This window comes from Suncus etruscus, chromosome 1 (genome assembly GCF_024139225.1).
Source record: "Suncus etruscus isolate mSunEtr1 chromosome 1, mSunEtr1.pri.cur, whole genome shotgun sequence".
NCBI classification, from domain to species: Eukaryota; Metazoa; Chordata; class Mammalia; order Eulipotyphla; family Soricidae; genus Suncus; species Suncus etruscus.
Window position 1 is genome coordinate 207,009,015 of NC_064848.1, and position 22,611 is coordinate 207,031,625.

Sequence of the window (22,611 nt, forward strand, 5' to 3'; positions counted from 1 at the left end):
GGGCTGCCAGTGGCATTCCTGACCCGGGGTCAGTCCAGAATCCCCATCTAGCCTCTCCCCACAGGCATCACGGAGTTGAAGGTGTTTGTAGACCTGGCGTCCATCTCAGCTGGGGAGAATGACATCGATGTGGACCGCGTGGCCTGCTTCCACGACGCTGTGCAGGGCTACGCCTCCCTCCTGTACAAGCTGGAGCCCAGCGCCAACTTCTCCGAGTTCATGGGGCAGCTGAAGGAAGTGTGGAAGGCTTTGGAAAGTGACCAGAACCTGCCCCTTAAGCTGGTATGTGGTCCTCCCGGCAGGAGCCTGGGGTTGAGGCTCCTGGAGACATGGTGGATACCAGCCTGCAGATGACTATTCTGCACGGTGGTCCTCGGTGGGGAAACTCAACTCACTTTGACTTCAGGTCACACACACACAGTCCAGGTGGGGAAGACAGCCAGGAACCTGCTGATGATGCTCTGGTCTCTGTGCTCTCGGCCTTGGACCCCAAAATATAGGACCCCCAGATCCCAGAGCATTGCCAAGGGGGACCCCAAATGGACAGATGTCACTCATGGGGCACTGAGAAGCTGTCAGGTTGGCTATAGAGACACACTGAGCTCTTTTTAAATCATTTTGGTGGCCACACCCAGTGGTGCTTAGGGGTCACTGCTGGTGGTGTTCGGGGAGCCCTCTGTGGTGCAAAGGATGGAACCCAGGGCAACTGCGTAAAAGCCCGTGCCCTGATCCCTGAACTATCCCTCTAGTTTCCGGGCCCCCTTTGGATACTCACATCCAAGCCATAGCTGCCTCCTTCCATTCCTTGGGACTCGCCCAACAGCCACAGGGCACACGCGACCCCAGCTCTGAGGGAATCACGTTGGGAGGCACCTGGGTTCATCATGGTCTCCGAGGGAGCTGGACTGGTGCCGGCCAGGGCTCGAGAACATCAAGACCGCCCAGGGGTGTCTAAGGACTGAGCGAGAATGTGTTGGAGTAGGGTTCCGGGAAGGAGCTGCCCTGACATGCTCTTTCGGATTCCCGGTGCCTACAGCGGGACTCGGCACGGAACCTGGACTGGCTGAAGACAGTGAAGGAGAGCCACGGCTCTGTGGAGCTCTCGTCCCTGTCACTGGCCACGGCTATCAACAGCAAGGGTGTATACGTGATCCAGGTGCCCCAGGCTGACCAGGAGGTAAGAACTGGGGGCTGCGGGGGCTGGTGGGGCATCATCCCAGAAAGCAGCCTCCGAGTGACCTCTTTGCAGATCTCTCCCGACACCATGGTGCACCTGTTTGTGCCCGAGAGCCACGGTGAGCTGGAAGAGGATCGGGAGTGCTCCCTGGAGGAACTTCGGGAGCTCCTGCACAAGCTGATGCTGCTGTCAGGCCTGAAGGAGCACGGCGCTGCTGAGGTGGAGCTGTTCTCTGAGGTGCGTGCGGGCAGAGGTCAGGTCTCCCTACGCATGAGGGCGGGCGCAGCATGTCTGAAGACGCAGCAGGGACTCACCAGCTTGCCTGTGTCCAGAGGACTTAGCCTGATAGTTTGAGAAGGAACTTCTGCAATGGGCTAGAGCAGTGGCACAGCGGGGAAGGCGCTTGCCTGTGCACCCTATAGAGTTCCCTGAGCCCTCTAGGAGTGATTCCTGAGTACAAAGCTAGGATTAAGCCTGAGCCAGGAGCGATTCCTCAACACAGAGCCAAGAGTACACCCTGAAAACTGCCAGGTGTGTCTCAGAAACAAAAAATTAAAGTAAGTTTCCATGATTAAGATCAAAGGACCCGGGCCCGGAGAGATAGCACAGCGGCGTTTGCCTTGCAAGCAGCCGATCCAGGACCAAAGGTGGTTGGTTCGAATCCCAGTGTCCCATATGGTCCCCCGAGCCTGCCAGGAGCTATTTCTGAGCAGACAGCCAGGAGTAACCCCTGAGCACTGCTGGGTGTGGCCCAAAAACCAAAAAAAAAAAAAAAAAAAAAAGATTGAAGGACCTGGAGCCGGAGAGATAGCATGGAGGTAAGGCATTTGCCTCTCATGCAGAAGGTAGGTGGTTCAAATCCCGGCATCCCACATAGTCCCCTGAGCCTGCCAAGAGCGATTTCTGAGCATAGAGCCAGGAGTAACCCCTGAGCACTGCCGGGTGTGACCCAAAAAAAAAAAAAAAAAAGATTGAAGGAGCAGAGGGGTTGGAGCGGATCGAAAAGGTGTCTGTCTTGCTGGCGCTAGCCCTGGACAAACTGTGAGCGATAAGGTGTCTTGCTGGCACTAGCCCTGGACAAACTGTGGTGTCCCATACGGTCCCCAAGCCAGGAGCAATTTCTGAGCACATAGCCAGGAGTAACCCCTGAGCATCACCAGGTGTGGCCCAAAAAAACAAATCAAAAAAGGGCTGGAGCAATGGCACTAGAGGTGAGACAGAAGCACTTGCCTTGTAAGCGCTAGCCTGCGACGGACTGCTGTTCGATCCCCCACGTCCCATATGATCCCCCTCCCAAGCCAGGAGCGATTTCTGAGCCCATAGCCAGGTAACCCCAGTGTCAAATGGGTGTGGCCCAAAGTAACAAAACTAAATAAAAAACAAAACAAATAAAACCCCAATTAAAGGTCCTGAATCTTCCAGGGGCAGGGGAGCACTTGCCTCAAACACAGCATTCTGAGTACAGAACCAGGAACCCCTGGATGTGGCCCAAACAGCCTCCGCCTTGCCCTGCCAAAGAGCTTCAGAAGCTTTGCGTGGCCCCACAGTCACTCGGAACTCAAGCTGAGGCAGGACGGACACCCACTGTGCAGCTCACAGAGCTTGCGCCCCTGGATGCCGAGGATGGAAGTCAGGGCCTCCCCGGCCAAGTGACCGGCTCTAAACCTGAACCCCGCCAAGCCCTATGTGTAGTGAAATCTGTGAGGTGCCTGCCAGAGCTGCCCTGCCCTGCCATGCATCCCTTTTCCCCTGTCTGCCACAGGTATTCAGCAACGTGGAGAGACTGGTGGATGCTTTCATACAGCTGCACAGCGCTGGCAACATGCTTTTCCGGGCCTGGAGTGCCGAGGTGCACTGCAACCCCACGCAGGGCACTGTTGTCCTGGACTTCTGTTCGGGGCTGGGGAAGCTGCAGGGCAGCGGGCGGGTGGCCGAGCTGCTGGCCGGCGTGTGCCGGGAGCTGGAGGCCTTCCTGGAATGCTGGCAGGACTTCGTGGTGGAGCAGCGTACCCAGCACTTTTACCTCAACTACTACACAGCGGAGCAGCTGGTATTTCTGAGCTCCGAGCTGTGCCAGGAGCCACCCAGCCAGGCAGCGCTCACCATGCTGTCCTTCCTCCTGGACGGCTGTGCCCCTGCCGATGTTGCCAAGGCCTGTGCGGGACTCAGGGCTGGGCCGGCTGTGCAGCCCCAGAGATGGGCTCCAGACCAGCTGCCGCCCCAGGCTGACCTGGTGACTCAGTTGCAGCTGTTCCTGCAGCAGTCACTGAGGTGCTCGAGGACATTCCTGCCCGCCTGTTTGGACTTAGGGGAGCTGGGCTGCTGCCTGGCTGCTCTAGCTAAGCAGGGCCGGCCTCCCGTGCAGCGGGAGCTCCCCCGGGGCCTGCAGGCCGGCCGGCCCAACCTGGTGATGTGCAGTGAGGCCGAGGTGCTGCCAGCTGCCCTGGCACTTTACATGCACAACCCGACCCAGCCCCTGCCTTCCTTCGATGAGGTGCTACTGTGTGGCCCGGACACCCCGTTTGAAGACGTGGCCCTGCTCCTGCGCCGCTGTCTGTCGCCCAGCGCCCCAGGCCACATGGTCCACTGCCTGCTCTTCGCTGACCGGCTGAGCTTCGAGGTGGCCCATCAGGCCGAGGAGCTCTTCCAGGTGCTGTGCTCCCAGCCACACCGCCGGGATTTCCAGCTGGTGCTGCTGTGTGACAGCCAGCGTGAGCATTGCTACCTGCCTGCCGCCTTCAGCCGCCACAAAGTGCTGCTGGCCCCCAAGCAGCCGCTGCCTGCCCTGCAGGCCTACTTGGCCCACCATTTCCAGGTCCCCAAGCACACGCCTGCTGTGTTCCAAGGAGGCACCTGTGTCGGCCTGGTCACTTCACACCGCGCTGGAGTCGGTAAATGCGGGGCCCCATGGGAGGAAGACCCAGCTGGAGCCCTTTTCTAGGGAAAACAGCCAGGGGGAGGCTGAAGTCGGCCCGCAGTGGGTCATCTCTTTCTGCCTGGGGTTCAGGTCACATTACTCCGAGTGCCTCAGTTTCTTCTCTGATTTGTGTTTCTAGACCCAGTAGCCTCCCAGGGTGTGCATAGGGGACGAGGCCCAGTTCTTTTGGGCTTGGCAATGCTTGGATGGAATTCAGGGTTCTCTCGCCAGAACCCTCATCCAGCCTTTATCCCAATTGGGCCTGGCACTGTACCATGACCCCATCCACCCCTAAGCCCCCCGTTTCCCACATAGGCAAGTCTCTGTACATCAAGAGGCTGCACGAGCAGCTGAAGACAAAGCTGAGGAGCAAAGATGTGCCCCTGAAGGTGGTCCGGCTGATGGAACGCCATGCCGCTGAGCCCCGCGTGCTGGCTGCACTGCTGCCCTTCCTGGACACCCGCTACCAGAAGAAGCCCATGCTGATCCACTTGGATGTGACCTCGGCCGTGAGTGCCTGTGCCCCATGGCCGGTGGGCGGATGGGGAGACTGGGTCTCCGTGACATGCTGGAACCCCACCTCTGGGTGTAGGTGCAGACGGGCACAGAGGAATTTCTCTTCAAACTCCTCATCCTGCGCTGCTTGTCGGATGCCAGCGGGAAGATGTGGCTGCGGGAACCACGGCACCTGTATGTCGTGGAAATCCTGGAGGGCCCTGAGGCCCAGACAGCCCGGTGTTCGAAGAAGGTACGAGTTCCAGAGTAGCAGGAGGGCCCGTGCCTACAGGCCCTGGGTGGGACCGACCCTGGCTCCAGCCACCCGTAACCCTGGGGAGGCTGCTCTGTGTGGAGTCAGGCCCAGAAATGCTGCCTCCCAGTACATGGAGTTTGTTGGGTGGTTGAGTTTGGTTTGGGGACCCACCCAATGGTGCAGCGTGTGCTGTGTCAGCCCGTTCACCCAGCCCCTTGAACCCAGTTCAGTGGTGACAAAAGTTCATCTGCGACAAAATGCTATTGGAATCAGCAGCAGTGTGAGCTTGTCGGCTGGGGTGAGTGAAAAGGTGTCTGGGCCTGAACCAGCATGGCCCAAGATGGGCATTCTCCATGAGGAGACTCCCTTCTTCTGTGCTGACTGAGATAGAACCTTAGTCACAGCACTGCTCTCTACCTTCCTCCTGTCCCCCTTTTCCCTCCCCTCCCTCCTTTCCTCCTTCCTTCCCTCTCTTTCTTCAGCCCTCCCTTCCATTCTTTCTTCTTCCCTCTCTCCTCCTTCCCTTATTCCTCTCTCCTTTCTTTCTCCTCCTTTTCTCCTCCTCTCTTTGTGTCAGACATGGGACCCAGGACCTTACATGTACCAGGCACTTGCTTTGCCACTGATGCATGCCCTCATCCCCCTCTAAAGGAAGTTTTGTAGCAAAAGCCTCATGCCCCAAGTCCATGGAGAGACAGGGGTCTGGAAGCAAACACTACTGTAGGAAATAACACACACACAGTCAAGGGGTCCATACAGGTTCAGGCACTCCCACATGCAAGCCTTTCACTCCTAAGGAACAGAGAGCTCAGTGGAGGAAAGCTGGAAACAAGTGGTTTTGCCCAGTGTTCCTCCCGGGGTTTTTATTCTCAAGCGCCAGACCACACCCTGGGGTGGAGAACAGGTGGTCTAGGGCACCGTCCAGAAGGTGCTTTTATCCAAAGGTGCTTCCGACCAATGAGTAACAATCATATCCTGAATAGGGTGGAATCTGGTTACCCCGACAAGTTTCATGGCCAAATCTATGTTTGTGGGAGGTTGCTGGGAACTCCTGAGTCGCCTGCACAGATACCTGCTTGCACCTCCAAGCACGAGTTTTTTTTTTGTTGTTGTTGTTGTTGATTTTTTGTTTGTTTTTTTTCAGCCACACCCAGTGATGCTCAGGGGTTACTCCTGGCTATGTGCTCAGAAATCGCTCCTGGCTTGGGGGACTCTATGGGACTGGGGAGGAGGGGGATCAAAACGCAGTCCGTCCCAGGCTAGCAGGTGCAAGGCAGATAGATTCTTTACCTATTGCACCACCACTCCGGCCCCTCCAAGCATGAGTTTGTGGGTTCAGTCTCAGCATGCTGAAAAGTGATAACAAAAAGGGAGCATCTCTTTTCGCTGATATATAAAAACTGAACACTGGGCTGTAGAGATAGCATGGAAGTAGGATGTTTGCCTTGCATACAGAAGAATGGTGGTTCAAATCCCGGCATCCCATATGGTCCTCCGAGCCTGCCAGGAGTGATTTCTGAGCATAGAGCCAGGAGGAACCCCTGAGTGCTGCCTTGTATGACAAAAAAAAAAAAACAAAAAAAAAACAAAAAAAAACAAGCAAACAAACAAAAAAAGTGGGGCCGGTGAGGTGGCGCTAGAGGTAAGGTGTCTGCCTTGCAAGCGCTAGCCAAGGAAGGACCGTGGTTCGATCCCCCAGCGTCCCATAGGGTCCCCCCAAGCCAGGGGCAATTTCTGAGCGCTTAGCCAGGAGTAATCCCTGAGCATCAAATGGATGTGGCCGAAAAACCAAACCAAAACAAAACAAAAACACACAAAAAACTGAACACTTTTCCCTCAGAAAGGCCTATCCACTATAGTGCTCACACCGCTAGAGCTGAAATATTATGACTCCAGGAAACTGCAGTGTGGAAACCCATTCTTTCCTGTCTTCTCTGCAGTTCGCTCAGGCGCCCCATTTCAGCTTTTTGGATGTCTTCCCCAAGATCACCTGCCGACCACCCAAGGATGTGATCAACCTAGAACTGAGTCCAGAGGGCAGCACTCGGGGGCCTGGCATGGACATGGTTGAATTCCACAGCGAGACGTTCCAGAGGCCTTACCAGTACCTCAGCCGCTTCTATCGGAAGCAGGACCTGGACGAGTTCTGGTACGAAGAGGGCTCCGTGGAAGACACGCCTGGCGAGTGCCTCCAGCTCTTGCTCATCTACTGCGGCCTGGTGAACCCGTCGTGGGCTGAGCTGCGGAACTTTGTGCAATTCCTCAACTACCAACTCCGGGACTGCGAGCACTCGCTCTTCTGCAACCTCAGCGCCACGGGGGACACACTGAAGGGCTTCAAGGCCTTCGTGGTGGACTTCATGATCCTCATGGCTCGCGATTTTGCTACCCCGACCCTGCAGTCCTCCGACCAGAGCCCCGGCCAGCATAACTTCTCCCTGGACGGCATCCGGGAGGAGGACCTGGCCCCATTCTCTCTGAGGAAGCGCTGGGAATCCGAGCCACACCCCTACACTTTCTTCAACAGTGACCACACCACCATGACCTTCATTGGCTTTCATGTCCATGTCAGCCCCGACGGCACGGTGGATGCCGTCGATGCGGTGACGGGCAATGTCCTCAAAAGGGGCATCATGAGCCAGCGGCTGCTTCGGGGGCTGCAGAGCCAGTGGGTCCCCTTCAACCTGGACTTCGACAAGCTGCCCAGGCACGACAAGCTGGAGCGGCTCTGCCTGGCCTTGGGGATTCAGTGGCCCACTGACCCTGACGAGACGTACGAGTTGACCACTGACAACATGCTGAAGATCTTGGCCATCGAGATGCGCTTCCGCTGCGACATCCCCGTCATCATCATGGGGGAGACGGGCTGCGGGAAGACCAGGCTGATCCGGTTCCTCAGCGACCTGCGGCGGGGCTGCACCGATGCCGAGACCCTGCGGCTGGTCAAGGTACATGGAGGGACCACGGCCAGCATGATCTACACCCACGTCCAGGAGGCGCAAGCCTTGGCGCAGCGAAACAGGCGTGAGTACCAGCTTGACACCATCTTGTTCCTGGACGAGGCTAACACCTCGGAGGCCATCAGCTGCATCAAGGAGATCCTGTGTGACCGCACCTTGGATGGATGGCCCCTGGCCCCAGACTCCGGCTTGCACATCATCGCCGCCTGCAATCCCTACCGGAAGCACACGCAGGAGATGATCGACCACCTGGAGATGGCGGGGCTGGGGTACCGGGTGCGGGCAGAGGAGACGACTGAGAGGCTGGGCTCCATCCCCCTGCGGCAGCTGGTCTACCGGGTCCACGCGCTGCCACCGAGCCTCATCCCTCTGGTGTGGGACTTTGGGCAACTGCAGGATGCCACGGAGAAACTTTACATCCAGCAGATTGTGCGGCGGCTGGCAGAGGACATGCCACTCAGAGAGCAGCAGGTCCAGCTTATTGCCAATGTGCTATCAGCTTCACAGGCCTTGATGCGGACCCCGAAGAGCAGGTGCGGCTTTGTGAGCCTGCGGGATGTGGAACGCTGGGCCAAGGTCTTCCAATGGTTCCTGAAGCACAGCCAGGAGCTGCTGCACCAGCTCGAGGCCTTCCTGAACAAGGCAGGGGACACAGGTGGCAACTTTGCCAGGGACCCCGTGCTCTGGGCGCTGGTGCTGGCCGTCGGTGTGTGCTATCACGCTGCCCTGGAGGACAAGGAGACCTACCGGAAAGCTATTTGCAGCCTCCTTCCCGCCCCGTACGACAACAGCAGGGCCATCTTGGAGGAGATCAGCCGCGTGCAGGACCTGTTCCTGGATGGTGTGGTGCTGCGGAGGACCATCGCCAAGAACCTGGCCCTGAAGGAAAACGTGTTCATGATGGTGCTGTGCATCGAACTCAAAATCCCGCTCTTCCTGGTGGGCAAACCCGGCAGCTCCAAGTCACTGGCCAAGACCATCGTGGCCGACGCCATGCAGGGCCCAGCGGCACCTTCCGCCCTCTTCCGTGGCCTGAAGCAGGCGCACTTGGTGTCATTCCAGTGCAGCCCACACTCCACCCCGCAGGGCATCGTGGGTACATTCCGCCAGTGCGCCCGCTTCCAGCAGGGCAAGGACCTGGACCGCTACGTGTCAGTGGTGGTGCTGGATGAGGTGGGGCTGGCCGAGGACTCCCCCACAATGCCCCTCAAGGCCCTACACCCTCTGCTGGAGGATGGCTGCATTGAAGACAGTCCCGCACCCCACAAGAAGGTGGGCTTCATCGGCATCTCCAATTGGGCGCTGGACCCTGCCAAGATGAACCGGGGCCTGTCGGTGTCCCGGGGCAGCCCCTCCGAGAAGGAGCTGGTGGAGAGTGCCCGGGGCATCTGCTCGTCCGATCCCCTGGTGCAGAACAAGGTCCAGGGCTACTTCGGCCCTTTGGCTCGGGCCTATCAGCAGGTATGCCAGACACAGGACAAAGAGTTTTTCGGGCTCCGGGACTATTACAGCCTCATCAAGATGGTCTTCTCCGCGGCCCGGGTAGCCAACAAGGAACCGTCACAGCTGGATGTCGCGCGGGCCGTGCTCCGCAACTTTAGTGGCAAGGACAACATGGACGTACTGGAGCTATTTGGCGCTCAGTTGCCCATGGCTGGGTGCGGTCCGGAGGTCAGCACCATGCACATGATCCGCGAGAACATTCTTGGCTCCCAGAGGCCAGCGGGTGGCAGCAGCGAGCTGGACGACTTGGAGACGCGTTACCTGCTGGTGCTCACCCGCAACTACGCGGCTCTCCCAATCCTGCAGCAGGGCCTGTTCCGGGAGGGCCCGCATCCGGAGATCCTGTTTGGCTCCAGCTTCCCTCGCGACCAGGAGTACAGTCAGATCTGCCGGAACATCAACCGTGTGAAGGTGTGCATGGAGACTGGCCGCACGGTGTTGCTGCTGAACCTGCAGAGCCTCTACGAGAGCCTGTACGACGCGCTCAACCAGTACTACGTTTACTTGGGTGGGCAGAAGTATGTGGACCTGGGGCTGGGCACCCACCGCGTCAAGTGCCGCGTGCACCCCAACTTCCGCCTGCTGGTCATCGAGGAGAAGGACGTGGTGTACCAGCACTTCCCCATCCCGCTCATCAACCGGCTGGAAAAGCACTACCTGGACATCCACACAGTGCTGGAGCCTTGGCAGCGGCGTGCGGCCGAGGAGGTCCGACGCTGGGCGTGCAGTTTTGCTCAAGTGGCCCCCGAGTTCCGGACCGGGTCCCAGTACGACCCCTCGGATGCCTTCGTGGGCTTCCACTCAGATGCGTGTGCCGCCCTGGTACTGCAGGCGGCTGAGCTCCTGGGGCCAGGCCCCTCCTCTGAAGACCTCTACCGGCGGGTGTGCACCGCTGCCCAGATGGCGCTGCTAGACTGTGCCACGCCCGACGCCGTGGTGCGCCTGGCCACGTCGACGCTGGGCAGCTTTGCCGCCAAGGCCCTGGCACAAGAGTACTACGAAGGACAACAGCATGGCTCCCTGGCCGACTTCCTGCAGGGGCACTTGCGCACCCTGGACCCGGCACGCCCCACTGCCTTCACTGAGGTGAGTGGGACCTTGTGGCACCCCCACCTCCAGGACCCCACAGTTCAGGATTGTTGTATTAAGTACAATGATAAAGTCCTTGGTGCTGCATGGAGTCAGCCTGGCGTCTGCTGCCCCTTCAGGCAAGCGGGTCTGAGGGCTCAGGATAATGGGAGGGAATGACTCACAGAAGCCAGATTTCAGGAGACCTGAACCTTTATTAGAAGGCCCTAACCTTCATATCATCTGTGCTTTCTAAGCTAAACAGCCTCTGCGTTTGTGCGGTCTCTCATCTCTCCCTGCTGCATCTTCTTCCTGCTCCTTCTCTCATCTTTCTGAGCCTCTGTGTCACCCTACCCCCATGCAGCCTCTTAAATTACCAACCACAGACCCCTCCTAGCTACGGGAGGGTCTCCCTCTCCAGATGAGATAGACAGGAAGTTGGGGAGAGGGTAACACAGGATTCCTGCCTGCCCCTGTTGTGTGGACCCGGCTCCCCTCCACGTGGGGCCGGGTGTTACACATATTTGTCAGTGCTCAGACCCAGCAGTGTGGGGGTCCCCTGAGAGTGCACTGGGGCTGGGCAGCAAGTGGGCCCATTGCCTGAGTCACAGGCTCTTGCGGTGAGCGTGTGTGCCTGTGGATATAAGAATGTTTATGTTGGACCCGGAGAGATAGCACAGTGGCGTTTGCCTTGCAAGCAGCTGATCCAGGACCAAAGGTGGTTGGTCCCATATGGTCCCCCGTGCCTGCCAGGAGCTATTTCTGAACAGATAGCCAGGAGTAACCCCTGAGCACCGCCGGGTGTGGCCCAAAAACCAAAAAAAAAAGGAATGTTTATGTTGGGGCCAGAGAGATAAGCATGAAGGTAAGGTGTTTGCTTTGCATACAGAAGGACTGTGGTTCAGATCCGGCATCCCATATGGTCCCCTGTGCCTGCCAGGAGTGATTTCTGAGCATAGAGCCAGGAGTAACCCCTGAGCACTGCCGGGCGTGACCCAAAAACAAAAAAACTGTTTATGTGGGGGCCGGAGTGGTGGCACAAGCTGTGGGGCATTTGCCTTGTGCGTGGCTAACTTAGGACAGATCATGGTTCAATCCCCAGCATCCCACAGGGTCCCCCAAGCCAGGAACAATTTCTGAGCGCAGAGCCAGTAGTAACGTGAGCGTGTGAGTATGTGAATAGATCTGTGTGCGTGAGTGCATTTGCATGGGTGTTAGTGCGAGTGTTGATATCTGTGAATTGGTGAGATTACATGTTAATGGGAGTGGGTCTGTATGTGTATGTGTGAGTGTGAATTGCATGATACATGACTGTCATTACATATATGGGTATGTGTGATTGTGTCAGTATGTACTAATATGTGTGACTACATGCATGCCAGTGACCACCAATGTGCCCGTATATATGAGTATATATGCACACATATATCTGTATATACTGTATTTTCCTGCATATAAGATGACCCCCTAATTTTACAGTTAAAACATAGGCTTAGGCCTATATTCGCTGTATCAGACAGAACGTTCCTGTGCTGCAACTGTATGTGCCACAGTGAGCCAATCACAACAAGCAAAGGTTGAAAGGTCATACTGTCATAGACGTCCTCTCTGACTCTGGCCAATCTGAGCAGGCTTTTGACAGTGTAGATTCGGGTCCAGAACATTGTCTCATTTGCATGCATCAAAAGCCTGCTTGGATTGGCGGAGTTAGAGAGGTGGTTCAAGCAGCCTGGCAGTGATTGGTGCAGAACATCGTCTAATTTGCATGCATCCAAAGCCTGCTTGGACTGGTTGAGTCAGAGAGGTGGCCCGAGCAGCCTTGCAGTGACTGGTGCAGGATCGAGTTGGAAAATTTGTTTCGGGGCAATATCCAGATGATTTTCATTTAGCAGCACATGGAAACGTTTTTCGGGTTATACTTGGCGTATAAGACGACCCCCGATTTTCAGCTGACTTTTTTTCGTTTCAAACGTCGTCTTATACACCGGAAAATACGGTATGAGTCAGCATGTGTGTGCGTGTGTGAATGTGAGTCCGTGTATATGTGAGTCAGTGTGTATGTGAGAGTGTGAATGTGTGTGCAGGTGGGGACCAGGGTTCTGCTGAGAGTCCTGCCTGATCTGTAGCCTGGTCTGGTGGCCCCACAGGTGACCACATTCTCCAGGCTGCTGAGCACTCACGACCTGGCCGAGCTGGCGTCGGAACTTCAGGACTGGAACGCGAGACTCTGGCTCCTGTCCCTGCAGCAGTTTGACACTGAGTGCTCTTTCCTCAGAGAAGTGCGGTGAGTCCCCTCCCAGTGCTCCTTCCTCAGAGAAATGTGGACCCTTCCCCTGTCTGCTATGCCTATACTGGGCACCGAGGCACTGAGCTGCGGGGTCTGGGCCTGTCCCCAGGACCTCTCTTGAAGGGACAATCTATCATGGTGTTTCCATGTGGCCTCGTCTCAGTCATTCTGGGTTTGTTTCTTTGGGGCCATCAAGTGCTCTCAGGGCACCTCTGGCTGTTGGGCTGTTGGACAAATCGCCCCAGGCCTGTGGAGCCGGTGACGCCATGCAAGAGGTCACTCAGGCTCCAGGGTGCCGGGGTAATTGGGTGGTGTGGAGACCCAAGACTGTCAGATGTTGTGCGCTCTCCCCAACTGTGCTCACCTGGGCTGCTCCTCTCCAGCTCCTGCTGCTGCTCCTCAGCCCCGTACAAGATCCTCATCATCCAGACTGACTTCCAGGAGGGGCTGCACAGCGCCCAGCTCGGGGCCTCTGCCAAGTACGTCTCAGCAGTGGGTGCTCCTCACCGTCCTGAAGAGGAGGGGAAACATACCTGTCTCTTACACCAATGGGCCAGAGACCGGGCCAGAGACGAGCAGGCCAGAGACCAGGGGACAGATTAGGACATAAAGGGTGCAAGGGCCACACATGAGGTATTATTGTACCCCTGGCCCTTTCTGGGGCCCTGTACAGTATCTGTAGCAAAACCTACTCTTAAGCCCCTTGCTACTTTCCATCCAAGTCAGAGTCATTTCTGGTCACTTTTTTCAGGGGACAGCACCCAGGGGCCATGGTGGCCCTGATTCCTTGCAGGGCTCTGCAAGTCTGATCTCAGTGTTGGGTTGCAGCGGGACCTGGTGGGCAAGGAGGAAGGGTGCCACTGGCCACACCCAAGGGTGACCGCCTGCTGCAGACTCTGGGCCCCGTGGTGTCAGATACGTGCTCCAGTCCTCTGTGCCACCTCTCTGTCCTGGTTCCTAGACGCATTTTCCAGGCACTGCTGTGTCTGCTGCTGGGCATGTTCTCAGTAACCGAGTTCCTGCAGTGAGACGTTCCCTGGGATTTGGTTGCTCCACAGGCTACCAACCCAGACCGAATCTTGATGCTGTCTAGAAGCTATTCAGAGCTGAGGGAAGGAGAGAGGAAGAGGGGGGAAGGGCTCAGCGAGGATCCACTGCAACCTCTGGTCAGCAGGAGAGGCACTGAGAGCAGAGCTGGCTGTGTGTGTGTCATCCCCCCCCCCCCCCCCCCGTCCTCTTCCCGCCTCACCCCCGGTTGTGTCCCCAGCTGGTTGACTAGCCATGCTCCTTTTGTCTGTCTCTTTCGTTAGTTTGACTATGGTTTTGGGCCATACTCAGCAATTCATGCTCAGGGGTTACTCATGACACCACACTTAGGGATCACTACTGGCAGTGCTCAGGGGACTGTATGGGATGCCAAGGATCGAACCCAGGTCGGTTGCATGTGAGGCAAATGTCTTCTCTGTTGTGCTGTCGCCCCAGCCCCGCTTTGGTCTCTCTCTCAAACTAGGTTTGCAGCCATCAATGAGATCAACCAGCTGCAAGAGGCCCAGGGGTGCGTCCTGGTCTATTTTATCACCAAACTGTCTCGGATGGGGAGCAGCTCTTGCTACGTGGGGTTCCAGGGAGGTGAGTCTGTGTCTCAGGAGTGCAGTGCCAGCATCGGCATCGTTCCCCCCGCCCCCATCGGTTAAACCCCTCTAGTATGTTGGGGTCCATCTTTGCACGATTTGTTCATTTTAGTTGAATGAGATTGCTCGCCCTGATCTTTGCAAAAAGGGCTGAGCCCTCTACGTGCCTTAGTTTGTTTCTCTAGAGAGTTTTAAAAGCATTTAAAACTCATCTTTGATATCAATATAAAATGTAAAAATAATAAGTTTAAAATCACAAGGACAATACTAGGGAAAAAGTTGTATTCTGTCGGAGTGGAGAGAAAGAAAACACAGGGATTCAGGCATTTCCCTTGCCTCTGGCTGACCTGGATTTAATTTCCAGTACCCCATATAGTCCCTTGAACCCTTCCAGGAGTGATCCCTAAGTGTCGAGCCTGGAATAAACCCAGAGTACTTGCCAGGTGTGGTTCAAAGGCAAAAAAAAAAAAATTGATTATAAAATAATCAAAGGTTTCTGAGTTAGAAGAGATAATATAGCAGAGAGGACACTTGCCTTGCACGTACCTTACTGGGGTTTAGTCCTTGACATCCTATATGGTTCCCTGAGAAGTGCCAGGAATAATCCCTGAGCATCACCAAGTGTGACCCCAAAATCTTACTTGTTTGCTTTTGAGAATACCTGGTGGTGCTCAGTTTACTTTTGGCTCTGTGCTCAGTTGTCACTACTGGTGGTACTTGGGATACATATGGGTGTTAGGAATTCTAACTGGGGTCGGTAAGGCAAGTACCCTACCCGTACTATCTTGGTTGCCCTAGGAAAAAATAATTTTTTTTGTTTTTGGGCCACATCCATTAACGCTCAGGAGTTACTCCTGGCTTGGGGGGACCATATGGGATGCCGGAGGATCAAACCACGGTTTGTCCTAGGCTAGCACTTGCAAGGCAGATGCCTTCTCTAGAGCCACCGCTTTGGCCCCCCCACCCCAGAAACTATTTTATTTAGCTCACATGAATCAGAATATTCATCACAGAGGGCTACATTCTTCTGACAGTGAACAACTCCCATCTACACCAGTGCCTAGTGCTCCCCCAGACAAATTCTTGTGCTTCCACAGACACGGTTGTTCCCCTAGACGCTGCTGCTCTCCCAGACCCTTCTGTGTCCACAGACAGACCCTGGTGCTTTCCCAGACCCTGATGCTCCCGCAGACCGGTGCTCTTCCAGGCCCTGGTACTTCCCCAGGCCTTGATGCTCCCTCAGACCCTGATGTTCCTTCAGGACTGTGGCGGGCAGTGCATCTGGATGACCTGAGGAGACCCACTGCCATGGTCTCGGATATCACCAAGCTGCAGGACATGACTCTGAGTCAGCTCTTCCAACCGGAAGCTAGGCCCGAGGAGGACGGTGAGTCAGTGAGCACCTCTGGGAGGAGGGACATGTTTGCGTGACTGAAGGACACTGGCCTCGTGTGTGTGAGACCCCAGTGCATGGAGGGGCTGGCCGAGTTGGAAGGGCGGGGCCTGGGATCTCTCCTCTGGGGGCTGCTGTGTGTCTAGGGCAGTGGGATTGCGGGATTGGAGCATGTGTGCATCCCTCTGTGATGGACAGACAGACGGATGGACGGACTGACTGACAAATGGTATGTTGGTTTCTGTACAGGAGACTCTAGGCCTGAAGACAATGCCCAGGAGGCCATGGATACCAGCCCTGACCCCCCGGGAGACATGGTGGAGGAGGTGGACAGAGTAGAGGAAATGGACACAAGAAGTCCCATGACCACAGACAAGGCCTCAGAGCAGAGGGGCCAGGTGGGCACAAGGGTCTCAGGTCCTGGGGTTGCCCCTGGAATGAGGGCAGTGGGGGGGTCAGCTCTGCCGCAGGGGCCTGGTTACTGACAGACAGGGCCTTGATGGGGGTCTGTCGGACACAGGTCCTGGACACGGTCAGGCTCCTGCGCAGCTGCATCCAAGAAGCCGTAGGGCTCCTCCAAGACCCCCCCGACAGCGGCCAGCGCAGCATGCGGAGGGTGGACATCCTGCTGGGCCTCCTGGCTGAGGAACCCCCAGAAGCAGGTGGGACGTGTTCCACCTCCGGGTAACCTCGGATTGGGTGCCCACTTCCCTCCCCGCATCCTCCCTGGGAGCTCACGCGTTGGGCACAGGCCCCCCGACAATCTGCCACCTCTCTTGTGGGGGTTCCTACACTGACTTACTGTGCCTCCCCTGACTATCCCCTGCCTCCCCAGCCCCTTTCCTGCAGATACTCAAGCTCCGTCTCTGGCACCTTCTGAGGCAGCAGGAGGAGCAGTCACTGGGCAACACCCAGTGGGTGGCTCGAGTAGCCGCCAACCAGGAGGCACTGCAGGAGGCTGGCACCTTCAGGTAGGGGTGACAGGCAGCTTGGCACTCAGTGCTGGGTGATGTCTCCACATTTGCTTTTTCCTGGGGACAAGAACTAAGGTCACGGCCCTGCTCAGGCCTCACAGAGCGGTAGGGACAGGGTGAGTGTAGTGGGTATGCAGACAGGGATGAGTACAGGGTTGCAGCTTATCAGGAGCAGGACTGGTCATCACAGGCTGAACCATTTCTGCTGAGCAGGCTCGAGGGGTGATGGGTGAGTGGAACCCCCTGGGCTGTGCTGATAGCTCGGGCTTTCCTCACGCAGACACACGCTCTGGAAGCGTATCCAGGCTGCAGTGACACCGCTACTGGCCAGCATCCTCTCTGTCATCGACCGTGAAGGGAACCTGGAGCTACTGGTCAGGCCTGGGTTGCCTGGCTGGGCCCAGGAGCTCTGGATGACCATCTTCAATGACATAAAGTTCCTGAACATCCCTCTGGTGTCAGGCTACTCCAGGTGAGCCCACACTTGTCCAGGGGGACCTGAGTGTCACCACAGCTGAGTGGAGGAACAGCCCCCACCGCCTCCCCCTAATGAGCCCTACATACTGGGCCGTAGAAACTGCCATCCTGCTCTGTCTGCCCCTGCCTGTGGCCTGGGGACTGTCGCACCCTCTGAGAAGGGCCGGGCACCACTAGGAGACCCTCTCCCTCAGCCCTACCAGCTTACCCAAAGCTTCCTGCCTTCCTGCCAGGGGCTGGATTCTGTGCTGCTACTAAAGAAAGGGGCTCAGCCGGGCATGGTGCCTCGAGCCTGTAGTCTCAGCTACTCGGGAGGCTGAGGCCGGAGGATCGCTTGAGTCCAGGACTTCTAGGCTGCAGTGCGCTATGCTGATCGGGTGTCTGTACTAAGTCTGGCATCAATATGGTGACCCCCCCCCGGGAATGGGGGACCACCAGGTTGCCTAAGGAGGGGCGAATCGGCCCAGGTCAGAAACGGGAGCAGGTCAAAGCTCCCGTGCTGATCAGTAGTAGGATTGCACCTGTGAATAGCCACTGCACTCGAGCCTGAGCAACATAGCGAGACCCTGTCTCTTAAAAAAAAAAGAAAAAGAAAAGAACGAGACCCTGAGGGCATGTACACGAGGTCCCCAAGTTGCATTCCTGGCACTGTGGGGTCCCCAGTAGCACCAGGTGTGAGTCAGTGGCCTTAGCCTGGGCAGTGCCACCTGCTGGCCTGAGCTCAAAATTGGCCATTGGTTCTGCTGAGTGAGCATCTGTGAGCCTGGGGAGGTCCCCAAAGGGGAAGACAGGAAAGCACAGGTGTGAATAGGGTTATGGATCCATGGAAAAAAAACGTGGATTTGGGGGGCAGGGAAGTGACCCAGGAAGAGAGGGCATTTACCTTGCACACAGTTGACCTTGGCCTGGCATACGGTTCCTCTAGCCCCGCCAGGACTAATCTCAGAGCATAGAGTTGAGAGCAAGCCCTGAGCACCGCTGGGTATGCTCCCAAAAGAAAGCAGAACCCTTTTGGTTCTGGTAATTTATGCTGTGGGCCCTCTGAGGTGATGCTCGACTTTATCAAGAGTTTGGTCTGGGGGCTGGAGAGATAGCATGGAGGTAAGGCGTTTGCCTTTCATGCAAGAGGTCATCGGTTCGAATCCCAGCATCCCATATGGTCCCCCGTGCCTGCCAGGAGCAATTTCTGAGCATGGAGCCAGGAGTAACCCCTGAGCACTGCCGGGTGTGACCCAAAAACCACAAAAAAAAAAAAAAATAAAGAGTTTGGTCTGTGGGGCAGGAGAGATAGCACAGCGGCGTTTGCCTTGCAAGCAACTGATCTAGGACCTAAGGTGGTTGGTTTGAATCCCGGCATCCCATATGATCCCCTGTGCTTGCCAGGAGCTATTTCTGAGCTGATAGCCAGGAATAACCCTTGAGCACTGCCGGGTGTGGCCCAAAAACATAAATAAATAAATAGTTTGGTCTATAAATAAATAATAAATAAATAAATAAATAGTTTGGTCTAGTACGGAGCAACCTTGAGCCTTTTCAACAGAGCTGCCCAAGGTGCAGTGCTGCAGGATGTGGCCTTGGTGTGGACAGGCTGGCGGCCCCGTAGGGGAAAAGCTGGTGGCCTTGGAGACAAGGTCTATCTGGGACAGGAGACAGGCTCTATCTCACAACTGTTCTTGACATCTTTCTCCTTTCTTCCTGGTACAGAGTCAGGGGGGAGGCGCTGTCTGTGCCAGTGCAGAGCTGCATGTGCCTCGAGGAAAATGCCTCCAACGCTGTGCCCTTCAGCTGGAGAATCCGGGAGTACGTGGAAGAGCTGTGCATGCAGGAGCAGTACATCGGCGGTGCCCACGGTGAGCACATGCCATGGCCGCCCCATCTTGCTCCTGCTGGGGGGGCACATTGCTCGTCCCAGGCCATCATGAGCAGTGGCCACTCTAGGGATGCTGTGGGACTTCTTTCCCTAGGCCAGAGCAGTCTTGCAAGGCCAGGGCCAGGCAGAGACTTGGCTGGATGTGTGGTGACAGGTCCTTGTCGTGATGACCTCCTTGCCTCAGATTGGCCTGGCCCGCCCTGTATTTCTGCATTGCCTGAGGGCCCCTCTGCCCCTCAAAACGTGGGCATGGCCCTTGGTGGACAGGGACCCTTTTTGGACAGAGACCACCGAACCTCAGGCTGTGCCTTTGTCTCCCTGGGGATCCAAATGCCACCAGCCCAATCTCCTTGGCTGGGGCCCTTCTCTGGGGTCTGTGGGGGGAGCGGGGCACAGTCCCTGCCTCCCATGCCAGCTCTGTGCATCCTGCAGGCCCAGTGGAGAGGCTGGTGCACATCTTTCAGCAGACTCCTCTTGGCTGCTTCCTGGCACGGCTTGGGGACAGTGTGCAGCAGGAGCTACTGGACGCTTATGCCAGGGACTTCCTTCTATTGACCACGAGGGTGTCCTCAGATCAAGAGCTGATGGTAGGCATTTGGCAGCATATGCTGTCAGATGGAGTGGGCCCAGGGATGCGGCAGGTGCTGGTGTGTCAGTGTGAGAGGCCATCGGGATCCCTAGTGCTCCTGTAAGGGAGTTATTGCCAGTATGTCCCTGGCGCAGAGGAAGAGCCTTGCAGCAGGTTAGGTGCAGAGTCTGAGTGACTCGTGGAGGACAGAGTGACTGGTGATGGGAAGGGCCTTCTATGCAGGTTTTATTTGTCCCCAGAGTTTTTTTTCGGGACGTCCCAAATGTCCTTGGGAAATTAGAGGACCAGGGGCCCCTCATGGCAATTCTCTAGGGTCATCAGGACACCTCCAGAAAGGCTTATGGGATCAGGCGCTGCCAAGGTGAAGCTGGTACTGCCATTTGTAGGCAGCATCTGCCCCATGGCTCTGTCATGCCAGGAGCCAGTTTCTTACTCACAAATGTTGTGCAAGGTCGGGGCCTTGGGCCCACATTTTCAGAGGCTCTCTCCATTGCCTCCTTCTTGGCCCAGTTTCTAGGACAGGGCCATTAGGATCCAGCGAGTGTTCAGCACTAGAGGGACAAGTTCAGGCAAGTGGTTCCTGGGACCAGGGGCTGGGACAAAAAGGCACCCGAGAGGCACTGGCAAGGGGCCAGGGGTTGAGTTCCGTTTCCTCTATCACCACTTTGCCACGACCCTTCCCCAGTTTTTGCAGATGGCTCTTTGGTCGTGCATAAGGGAGATGCATGTGGGGCGGCCCCAGGAGGAGCCAGCCTTGCCTTGGATACACCTGGCCTACCGTCACTTCCGACTACGGCTGCAGAACTTCTCCAGGCTTGTGGCCATCTATCCCGAGATCATGAACAGCCTTGCAGCGAGCACCCAAGGCCACAGTTCAATGGCCAGGGAGATGGTACGGCTCTGGGTGTACGTGAGACTTATAGCAGGATCTAGCCAACACCAGGGGAGGGGTCCCCACACCAGTCTGCCCCTTGCCCCAGAGGGACAGCTCTGGGCTGGTTGACACCCAGGACACACCTTCTCGTGTTTATACACATGTGGGAAAATGGGCACTGGTGTGGGGAATGAGGCTCAGACATGAGGAACAAGGTGCAGGTTTGGTAAATGGGGTGCAGGCTCAGACATCCAGGTGGCCTCCCTTGCATCCTGTGTGCACGTAGATGCCCCCAAGCCACCTCTGCTCAAAACTGGACCCAGGCTATGGGTCACACGGCCTCTACTGCCCACAGACCTTGGATGCCCTGGCAGCACTTGCCTGTGTGGAGCTGCTGAGCACACAGCTGCTGCAGCCCAATGCCCAGGCCTGGCTGCAGATGGTAAAGCGCCTCTCCACGCCACTGGAGCTGCTCTGCTCTGACGCCTATCTGCATGGCTGTGGGCATCTGACCCGGGACATTGCCAAGGAGGTCAGGTGAGTCTGGGCCTGTGGCTGGTCCAGCTCGGGGAGACCAGAAGCTCCTGCCTCAGCCTTCACAGGTGCTTCACAGAATGCGGGCGGCAGAGACTTCCTGAGAGTCAGGGAGGGGGCACAGAGGTCTCTTTGGGAGACCTCCTGGGGACTGTGTCTCAGCCTGGGTAGGTGGGAAGGCTCATGATCACACACAGAGCTGCCGGCCTGGCCCTCCACCCTGCCCCGTCCTGCCGCCTGCTCCCGCGTCCCTGCCACCTGCCTGCCTCCTCTTGCAGGGCCCATTGGAACCGCATCTGCTCCCTCGCCCTCTTCGTGGAGCACGTGCTGCTGGGCACCCAGATCCAAGTCCCTGAGCTCAACCAGCTGGTCACCCAGTACGTCACCCAGCTCAGCAAGGTGAGCCCCAACTCAGCTTAGCAGACCTTGTGCCTCCCCTGTCCAGAGCACAGAGCCCAGCACTAACCTCCGTGGATCTCACTTACTCTCTCTGAGCACCAGTCAGGGAAACGCTGTGGTCACCATTCCCAGGAGACTACAGTGTTGACACCTACGGAGCTGATCGGGTGGGATTGGTGGAACCACCTGAGAATCAGGGAGAAACAGAATTCTCTGAGGCTGCCGGGGCCTCAGCCCGTTCCATCCAACACTGTTTGCTTGGTGCTCCTCCACATGCGAGGTGCTCTTCTGCTAGGCAACCACACACACACTTGACCCACCCGGTCCGGTCCTCCTGGGCCCCCAGGTCTGGCAGAGGTGGCAGAAGGCAGCATCACTTGGACACATAGTCTCTGATATTTTACTCTGGGGGCTAACCCAGGAAGGAGGCAGACTGATGGGGAAGGGAAGTGAGATCAGGTAAATAGAAAGAAGGATGGAGAGATTTGTGGGTGGGTGGCAAGTAGATGGATAGACAGAGAGAGGATGGATGGGCAGGAGGACAGGTGGAGAGAAGGTGAGACAGAGGGGTGGGTGGGTGGATGAAGGAATGGGTGATGGGTAGATGGCTGGTATCCTCAGGGGGGTTGCTGTCCACATGTACGGTTTCCTCGGCCTCCTATTATTGGGCCCTGGTGGACACTTTCTCATTTCCTCCTCTGATCCCTGCGGGCCTAAGTGACAGGTTGAGGTGCTGTTGAGATGACTGTCACCTCTGTGAGGCTTGGACACCCCACTTTGTTCCCTACCAGCACTCAACTAGGCACTTCCTGGGCCCTGAGCCTGATCACTAGTCCCTGGAGTCAGCTCCTCTCAAAGTGCTTTCAGACATATCTCCACCTTCTTTTGAGGGCCGTTGAAGGACAGTTTGGACCATCCATGGTAGTGCTCTGTGCTGACTACTGGTAGGCTCGGGGCCTTCTGTAGAGAAGTCTGTGTGTTTTAACCCTTCTTGGCCCAGTGGGTTAACAGCAAATTGAAAGGGTCATCGGAAAAACTTCCTGAGGAAGGCAACCTCTGGGAATTTAAGGGCTCTCACCAAATCACTGAGTCTATAAACACATCTGTCACACAGCAAGTCAAAACCACCTCCAAAAGAATCATTGGGGGGGGGGGGCGGAGAGATAGCATGGAGGTAAGGCGCGTTTGACTTGCATGCAGAAGGACA

General features: G+C 56.7%; 1 protein-coding gene across 1 annotated transcript in view; it reads left to right on the forward strand.

The window, feature by feature from the left end:
- Nucleotides 1–22,611, forward strand: part of RNF213 (ring finger protein 213) — a 65,810-nt gene that overhangs the window by 24,502 nt on the left and 18,697 nt on the right. The window contains 20 exon segments of the mRNA XM_049768688.1: nt 65–282; nt 1,037–1,177; nt 1,250–1,414; nt 2,940–4,068; nt 4,410–4,603; nt 4,687–4,842; nt 6,786–10,394; nt 12,524–12,660; nt 13,047–13,142; nt 14,174–14,292; nt 15,556–15,681; nt 15,937–16,085; nt 16,208–16,349; nt 16,523–16,658; nt 16,942–17,133; nt 18,843–18,988; nt 19,441–19,595; nt 20,283–20,489; nt 20,827–21,008; nt 21,284–21,404. Coding sequence (XP_049624645.1) covers nt 65–282; nt 1,037–1,177; nt 1,250–1,414; nt 2,940–4,068; nt 4,410–4,603; nt 4,687–4,842; nt 6,786–10,394; nt 12,524–12,660; nt 13,047–13,142; nt 14,174–14,292; nt 15,556–15,681; nt 15,937–16,085; nt 16,208–16,349; nt 16,523–16,658; nt 16,942–17,133; nt 18,843–18,988; nt 19,441–19,595; nt 20,283–20,489; nt 20,827–21,008; nt 21,284–21,404 — 7,520 coding nt within the window.